This window comes from Telmatherina bonti (assembly GCF_933228915.1).
Source record: "Telmatherina bonti genome assembly, chromosome: 15".
NCBI lineage: Eukaryota > Metazoa > Chordata > Actinopteri > Atheriniformes > Telmatherinidae > Telmatherina > Telmatherina bonti.
Genome location: NC_136613.1, coordinates 16,189,495 through 16,199,160, shown reverse-complemented (window position 1 = coordinate 16,199,160; position 9,666 = coordinate 16,189,495). Strand labels below are relative to the sequence as shown.

Below are 9,666 nucleotides of genomic sequence, written 5' to 3'. Positions count from 1 at the left end.
TGCTCCTTTTGCAACATTTGGATAAAATACATTTTATTTCCAAAGGCTTCCTTCAGACTAACAGCCTGGAAACTAAACGTGTGTGGTATCTACATTTTCAACGGATTGAAATTGAAAAAGTTTTTTCAGACAGTCAGTTTAGAGAAGAAATATGGGATGCAAGTTATACTTTGAATAGGTGACTTAGTTAATTGAAACTTTGTGTGTTTCCCTTTCATTTGTTTTATAATGTGATCATAAAGCATATTTATCTTTATTATTGTAGCACAATTACATTTGATTTCACTTAAGGAGGAAGTAAAGTTATTCAGTGTGCTGTGTGAGAAGTTGCACAGTGAAGTGATAGAAAATATTGCAAGTTCACATTGAAAATGATTCAAAGTGCTTGAATCTGACTTTGTATAAAGTTTGCGTTTGTTTAATAAAGGCTGTTTCCTTGTGGAGAACATAGACTGTACATAAAAAGGTGGAGAAATGCCCCGCTGCTCCAGTCTGTGCAGCAGAGATGAAAGAACCAGTCTGAAGTAAAGGCTTTATTCACACTGGCTGCTAGAGGGCGCAATAAAACTGAAAACATCCAGTCATCAACCCCGGCTTTTGTTTCCATCTCTAACCGCAGGAGGAGGCTCCTCCGGAACGCCGTCCTGCCTCCCAGGCGCTTGTAACCCCGTTTCTTACCCATTCGCGTCGTGTGATCACGCCCAACATCATGCTAATATGTAAGTATACTAACCTTAAAGAACTAAACTTCACGGATAAGCTTTACCAGTAACATTTAGACGTGTACCTGTGTTAAACTGACATCATGCATGTTATGTTTTAGTGTATTAATCCCCCTTTTCTTTGTAGCTGGCTCGCGCATCATTGCAGCCAGTAGCAACTGACCGTTACAATACCATATCTAACGGTACAGATGCCAACATGGAGTCCAGCCTCGGGATTATCGTATCTGTGCCATTTATCTGACAACTAACCTCTCAGATGATTTTGTTATTGATAAGCCTGCTTGCTTAAACACAGAGAAATTTAGACTTAACAAGCAGGGACGTAACCTTCATAGGCTGACATGTCTGAACAACAAGTCCTCCCATTTAAATGTATGTTTTTCTTTCTTGTCAGCTGGAAGCAACACAGACGAAAGAAAAAATGTTTTAGTGAGTTGCAAAAGGACAAGACCAAACATAAGGTTTAGATTTGCATCATAGAAAACAGTTAAAGTCTCAGCAAGTCTCTGTAACTCTTCCGTAGCTTTTTACAAGACTAAAGATGAAGGGGGGCAGAAAAGACAAGACTTTCACATGCAGTTCTTTAAGCTGTTTCTTTTTAGTTGTTTTATAAAGGAAGAACAGCAAAAATGATACAAAACCATTGTATCTAATGGGTTCGTTTTTTTTTTAAGGAAAATTGTGAGTGTTTTTATATTTTCTCCGTATTAATATTCGTATCAATATAGCGATATAAAGTAGCCTATAAATTTAATTCTTTAGTGAATAGTTACATGTAAAGAGTTTAGCTGTGGGTATTTATTTGTTTACACCATAAATTTACAGTCTGAGATCTGAACTGATTACTCAACATGTTTTGAGCTGATGTTTAATTGGTCTGATTCCTTGAAGTATGGCAAAAAATAAAAAAATAAAAAATGTTATCATACAAGCTACATTTGATTGACTGGATGTGTAAAACATGAGCCAGTTTCTTTACTGCAGAGGTAATATCTGCCATCCTGCATGAAAGAATACTTTCATCTTCGTCTCCTTGCCCAACACCAGGAGAATTATCTCTGAATATAACTTTCATTGGCTTGTGTTTCCAATTAACAAAAATGTGCTGTTCTCCCAGCAAATTTCCAACACAGCTGATGTGTAGCACTAATAATATCTATTATTAACCAACTTCTGCAACCTTTGCACTGACATAGCAGCTGTCTTGGTGGGTTTCCTGTTAGCTGGGGTGGTGTAACAGCTCATTCAGCTCTGCAAGCACACTTCACATTAACCCATTAAGACCCAACCCATGAAAAAAATAAGAAACAGCCTTGCTGGAGTGAGTGTAAGAAAAGTGACATTTTTGTAAGTATGAAGACTTTATTTTTGTCCCTTTAACAAAATGCTAAAAAAAAAAAAAAAAGAAAGAAAGAAAATAATTAACTTTCTTTTTAATTTTTTTTTAGGATTTTTACCCTTTATTACAATAAAATATGTCAACAGTTTTTTTTAATATTATCTTCTGCTTCCTGGTGACCAATAAGGGGCAGAAGACAAGAATCAGATTGAATTCAATGTGATTTTGAGCTAAATTTTTACTAGAAAGTGATGCCAAATATCTCAGGAACTGTATCATGCATGTCACACTGGGCTCTTATGGGTTAACTGGAATACTTACAAGAGGATTATCTTAATTTTTTTCTACAAGTTTGAGTGCTTTCATAATTTGTCCTTTGCATGATCTGAAAAAACAACCGACCATGATTACAACAACGGTATTTATCTAAAGATTTCTCCTGTATCTATAAGCTGTTGTCATCAATTGTTTGTAACTGGAGGAAATGCTTTAATTCTGGTGCTTGGATCATTGTCCAGCATTGCTATTTGTGGTAATGGATTCATAAATATAAAAAAAAACCGATTAACTGTTTGATTAAACCCAAAGACAGAACATGTGCTTGAGCAGCTCAGATAGATTTGTTTTGTCGCTTCCTTTGGTTTTTGTTACTTCCTCCGCTGTCACAAAATGAATAGATACTAGAGGACAGAACAATTATGTACTCTGTTTGTCTAGGTATGTGGAAGAATAATATGTACTTATCTGGCACTCTTGTTATGTGCATTTGGGATAAAAAAAAATCTGCTTTCTCAGACTCTGGGGAATCCCAGAGCTACACTGTCAGTTACAAGTTTTATCATCTAACCTGCTTTAAAAATGAAAGATGGAAACATATATATCTATAAACATACCTAATATTTGCATGATCTACACTACAGTTTAAACATCTAGGAGAAGTTAAGGATATCTGCATTATCCAGTTCATTATCTTATTTGTTTTTCATAAAGCAAGCAAGCAGTTGTGTTTTCTTAGTCCATCTTTGTCATTTGCAGTTTTAATGGAAGACATGACGTGATGACCGTGGTGACAGCACGAGCGAGACAGGCCCTGGTCATGGGAGGCACCATGTGGCGATACCTGTCCAACTATGTTCTCATCTTCTTCCTCCTAGCATTCTCATGCTTCATCTTCCTGCTACACAACATCCAGTCTGTAGAGGTGAGGAGAGAATTGGGCCACATGTGGGCGTTAATTGATGGATTTTTTTCCCTGTGATCTCCAAACGAGACTTAAAATAATAGATCCAATTTTTGTCTTATTTATAGTGCTGTAAATTATTAGGGCAATCTTTTTAGAAACCTTTTCTTCACAAATGAGATGTAATATTGTGTCAGAGAGAAACCCATTTTGGCACTTCACTGTCTTACAGGACCAGTTAAAAGTTTGGACATATTTTCCCATTGGCATTAATGGTGAAGTGTGTCGAAACATTTGACTGTTAGTGTATGACTGTCATAAAAAGCTGTAATGATTTACATCAAAGGTAGATGTTAATTTGTTTGCCTGTTCTCTATTGTTTACATAAATCAGGGGAGTGTTAATGAAAATGTGGTCTGAATGTTTGTTAATAGTTGAATCCTGGAGCCCCACATATGTCTGATGGATTTCCTTCATATTAAACTACTTTCTTTACTTCAGCACCCTATTAGTATTGATCTATCTTGGAATAAAAGTTTTGAGAGACTTCCAAGACATAATATTGATTCATTGGAATTAATTATTTATTAATATGATTATAATCTTAGCAGAGACTCATGATTTATTAGAATTGTTAAATGACACAAAACAGGTCCTACATTTCCCACATTACATCAACGACACTGGTTGCAGTACTTTATAATGGTGTGGTGTGCCAGGCTTTGCATTTCACTCATTTGCATTCATAATATTCTTTCTTTCCAGAAGTGGAACTGCCATGCAATTTCAGCTCTCTACCAGCTGCAGACTAAGATCCACTCCTCTTTGGTCCCTGGAAGTCTCCCTACTTTCAATCACAACCACAGCTTCTGTGCCCATGTGGGCCAGAAGCCCTCTCCTGAAGATAAATTGGAAGAGCGCTTCTTGTTGGACTCTATTGCCTGGCCTGGTCCTCCACCTCACTCAAAACCAACCAGCCTGCACCAGACAAGCGACCCCGTGCACAGCCTGTTCACCATCCTTCCCTATAAAGGGGGGAGGGAGTGGCACGTTGGCGAGCAGTTGGAGGCCCTTGTCCAAATTCACGATTTTCAGGGTCGTCCAAAGCACTACGGTGGGGATTTTCTTTTAGCCAGACTTCATTCTCCTGAGCTGGGAGCAAGTGTTGCTGGGACAGTGGTTGACCATAAGAATGGAATTTATTCTGCTTTGTTCCCTCTGCTCTGGGAGGGGTCCATGCAGGTTGAGATAACGCTGGTGCACTCCAGCGAGGCCGTTGCTGTGCTGCAACGATTAAGAGAGGAGCGGCCTGATAGGGTGTATTTTAAGAGCCTGTTCCGCTTGGGCTTTCTGTCAGAAACTACTTTGTGCAACATGTGCTTGCCGTCCACCCATCACCCTCTGTGCAACTACACAGACCTTTACACAGGCGAGCCCTGGTACTGCTACAAGCCCAAGATGCTCAGCTGTGACACCAGAATCAATCACGCTAAAGGAGGCTATTTAAAGCACCTCATTACTAACAAAGAGGCTTTGCTTTTTCAAAGGTTTGTACTCTTCTATAAACAGTAATGCATGCTGTGACTGAACGTTTAATGCACTAGTCTTTAATCTAAGGACATAAAAAAAAAAACCAAGTGAGGTGACTTTTTATATTTATAACTTCATGGCAAACCGCAAAAGTACAGTCAGTCAATAGTTTACCTTTCTGCTGTGAAACTCATTATTGTTATTTATTGAAACATCATAATTGACACATATAGTACCAGTCAAAAGCGTGGACACACTTTCCCATTAAATCCAATGGGAAAGTGTCCTCAAACTTGACTGGTAAATCATCTATTAATCTGCGGTTTTATAAACACATTTGCAGAAAAAGTTGGGACGCTGTGTAAAATGTAAATAAAAACAATGCAATGATTTGCTAAATCTCATAAACCCATATTTTATTCACTATTAAACATACAGACATTTGACCGTTTCATGAAAAATATGGCCTCATCTTAAATTTATTGGCAGGTGTGTCTATTAAAAAAGCTTTACCAGGGCAGCAAAAGACTGGAAATGTAAGAAGTATACTAGCTGGATGATCATGTCACAACTAAACAGATGAACTGGCACATGTCTGTAATGCAACTGGATTTAAAGGCAGCTTTGAAGAAGATGAGTCTCTCAGGAATAAAGATGAGCAAAGATTCAGCGAGCTCCAAAAACTGTCAAATTCAAAATGATCTTTGTCAACATAAAATTGAAAAATAAAATCCATCAATTACAGTACAATAAAAATACATTTAAATATGCAAAGAATCTGAAGACATCTGTCTGTAAGGGACACAATAAAAAATCCATGTTGGATGCTTGTGACATTTGGCCCTCAGGCACTACTGCATTAAAATAGACATGATGAGATATTAAATCATCTTAGATTCTCGTTTTATTTCCATTTTACACAGCATCAATCCCTTTTTGGAACTGGATTCCTAGTTAGCACCCAGCAAACACACCACTATGCTGAGTGAATACTACAGCTTCCAGCTGGCGTTGGTTCTTATGCTAATTACTACAACATTTCTGTTCGTTCTTTACAGTGATGTTAACATCAAAGTTCCCATACATGCTTCAGGAACTAACAGTATCAGTGTTCTGCCACCAAGAGGTACAGCTCACCTACAGAGAAACATGAGTAATTTCTGAATCATTTCTCAGTTCCTGCATGCTGTAATGATTTATTTATTCAGTTTAAATTAGTCAACAATGTTTGTTCCTTTCTTACAGATAATGTTGAAGAGGAAAGCTGCAGTGTAAAACCAGAGAACATTCAGCCTGCACCTTCAGGATATTATTACAAGGACTCATGGAGGCCATTGAGTGGCGATGCATTGCGTCAGTTTAACGAAACGTCTGCTGTCATTGAGTGTTTGAGGAACAAGGTGATCAACATGTTTGGAGACTCTACTGTTCGACAGTGGTTCGAGTACCTCATAGATTTTGTACCCGGTGAGTACTTTACTATTTTTTACTCATTTGACACTCACTTGTATAACTTCCATCTATTTCATCTCATTCAGAACTGAAGGAGTTCAACCTACACAGTCCTAAAAATGTCGGGCCTTTCATGGCGGTGGACAGCGTCCATAATATTCTCGTTAAATACCGCTGCCATGGACCTCCCATCCGCTTCTCTACAGTCATGTCCAGTGAGTTGCGCTACATTTCAAATGAGCTGGACAGCCTCCCCGGGGGCTCAAACACTGTGGTGGTCATCAGCATCTGGGCCCACTTCAGCACCTTTCCAGTGGACGTATACATCCGGCGACTTCGCCACATTCGACGAGCGGTGTTGAGACTTTTGGACCGAGCACCAGACACGCTAATAGTGATCAGGTCGGCCAATCTCCAGGCTTTGGACCAAGAGGTGAGCCTCTACAACAGCGACTGGTTCTCCTTGCAGCTTGATATGGTGCTGAAGTCCATGTTCAAGGGCTTGAATGTCCTGATGGTGGATGCCTGGGAAATGACTGTAGCACACCACCTCCCTCATGCCCTCCACCCACCTCCAGCCATTGTCAGGAACATGATAAACATGTTTTTAAATTATGTTTGCCCAGAGAAGAACAAGTCTTAGAAATAGAAGAAAAGAAGTGATAGTGGGTCGGTGCACAGCCATCTGTCAACTCCACAGTTCCCAGCATCACATGCTTTTTCAGATTGTTTGAAAAACGTGTTTCCCCTTTAAATACTGTCCTCAATGAGAGAACTGACAAACCCGCTGTGGTGCATGTTTACTTTTTTTTTTTTTTTTTGAAATGCCAAAGACTTTGGCAGAGCAATTAATATTGCTTATCGACCGATACCAAAATGTTTTTTTGTGTGAGAGTGTGTGCGTAGGTTAATGCCACAAGAATCTGTCCACATACATCCATGTATGTATGCATATTGATAAAAAATAAAATAAAAATTATCATAATCAATCCACTCATCCCACTCTAGAAACTGGAGTGTACCATGTTTGCTTTAAAGAATTCCCAGCATCTTTCCAGTGATTTGATGTAGGTGATTAAAAGTCAGACCTCACTGCAACCTCTCAGAACATTTTTTAGCCATAAGTCAATGATTCAATGTTGAACAAGTGAAATGGAGACATTTAAAATCTAAAAGTTGAAAGGCTGCTTCAGTTTGACATCAACATGATTTTTCCCAGCATCACTTTTCTATCCATTATGCAGCGTCAACTCAGGAACACTGGGAGATATTAATGTGTTTTAAATTTTATCAAGCCATGGAATTGGGCATGATGAATTTTAGTATGTATGTTCCTATTATGCTAAAAGTACTTGTGTGCCTTGTGTGGAACAGCTGTGTATTTGAAGCCTTTGTACTTAGTTTCAAGATTACATGAAGCAATGAGAGGATGTCTGACCTGGTTGACAAACTGAAATATTTTTATTGTGACGAGGGGAAAGTAGTCAGTCGTGAGGATGTTAGCTTTATGCCTAAAAACATTCAATCACAATCTATGTCTTGTAACCTATTGAGCTTTTACGCAGTTTATTTACAGATTTTGTTGATGGAACCATTTCTTCCTCGTGATTATGGCTGCTGGTCAACAATTCATGAGTTAATTTTCTGAAACCAGCTGATATGAACTGTGAATCATGAATCAATTCATACAATCACTTCCTTGAATGGTGAAGCTAAGTGGGCTTAACACATTACCTGTAACAGCTTTCACTTGTGATTTTTATTGCTAATAAACTGTTAAAATGGGAACAAATCATGTGTCCAGCCAAAAGATGACGTCTGTTCAGAGCAGATATGCATATATGTGTGTGTTATGCTGGAAATCCAGGAAGTACAAATTGTTTTAAGTTGCTCGTGCAATTATAACCAGATGATGTGTCGTCTAAAGGAGCAGCAATGACAAAAGTGTTTACCACGTAAGTAAGCAGTCAGGTATGTCCTTTTTAAGTTCTAATATTTTGGACATCACAACACCACTGAAAATAGATCCTTAAAATGATAAAAATACAACTTAATATGAACAATAACATGACAAATGATTGCACATTTCTCAGGATAATTCCTGTAGCAACTCCTACAGCCCCTGTGAATGGTATTCATTGCTGAGCCTGTTCAAAGAAGGATATCTGTCATCTTTGTGAAAGTTTATCTGTCAATCTGACAGTTTATCTGTTTTTTTTTCCTTATTTCAAGTAAATAGTACTTGGAACAATTCAAGGCCTCTAAAATACAAAGTCAGTAAAGTATTTTCTTAATTAATTAGTTACTATGATTATATGTTTAATCATTAGATGAACAAATGTATCTCCCTAAGGCACAGGTGCCAAACTCAAGTCCTCGAGGGCCGGTATCCTGCAGGTTTTTGTTGTCTCCATGCTCTGACACACCTGACCGAAATTAATAAATAGATTGACAAGAGACTGGTGGATCCATTTGATTTCAATCAGGTATGTTGGTAGAGAGAAACAACAAAAACCTCCTGGATACCAGTGTTTGAGGACTGGGGTTTGACACCCCTGACCTAAGGCATTGTATACTAATTAGCTGATGAGATCCATCCCAAGATTGCCTAAACGACTTATTTACAAGTTCAAAAAGATCCATGGAAAGGCAAGTAGGTTATTTAGGACATAGTGTGTGGTAGTAAGGGAAGCAGTTCTGCCTCACTACATGTTGGTGACACTTTTAGATGGATCTTTATATCTGACCACAATGATGTGTGGCAGGTTCAACGTTGGGAGACGTTTGGGACACTGTCTTACCTCTTTACAAAAAGGTCAGAAAGAGTTCCCTTTCTCCTCATTCTTATATTTTTCTGAACAAAATGAGATTGGTTATGGGCTAGATTTTATTTTATTTACAACTAGCAGCCTAGACAGGGTCTAGATTAGCCACTGCTAAGTAGCATTGATAATTAACATTCTTTATAGTTTAGATAAGTGAAGCCAAAATTAATTTTTTAAAGGGTGACTAAGAATCCACTTTAAAATAACACCTGGAGTGTGACATCTGATTTCAGAAGTTTCCAGCACCACCTTGGCCACCCCTCTAGCTCCGCCCCTGGTATGAAAATTTAAAACAAAAAAACCACACATTTTGTTAATAACAGGAGAAATTGTAACTAATATCACATCAAGTAATTTAACATCACTTTTCATTTGCTTTCTGTCGGAGCATGTGCAGAGATATGATCTGAGTTTACAACAAGGAAATGTCTCAGATTCCAACTAAGCAGTTCATTAAACATCCAACAAAGGACAGTATATGCAACTGATATTCCTGTGGTAACAGGAAAGGCTCAGTTCTACAACAATGTGCCTCTATATACTCCGTTTTGCCCTTGAAAATTGATTAAAACAAATCCCATGCTATCATTGACTAAATGAAATTATTTCCAGGCA

The 9,666-nt window shown here is 38.1% G+C and overlaps 1 protein-coding gene across 1 annotated transcript; it reads left to right on the top strand.

Moving 5' to 3' along the window:
• Window positions 1-3,121: 3,121 nt before the first annotated feature.
• nxpe3 (neurexophilin and PC-esterase domain family, member 3) lies at window positions 3,122-7,120 on the top strand (the record flags this gene model as incomplete). Its single annotated transcript, XM_079254672.1, has 5 exons — window positions 3,122-3,265; window positions 4,010-4,791; window positions 5,833-5,900; window positions 6,020-6,241; window positions 6,313-7,120. 5 exons carry the CDS (start codon window positions 3,122-3,124, stop codon window positions 6,867-6,869), a joined length of 1,773 nt encoding a protein of 590 aa, XP_079110798.1. The 3' UTR covers window positions 6,870-7,120.
• Between the last annotated feature and the right edge of the window lie 2,546 nt (window positions 7,121-9,666).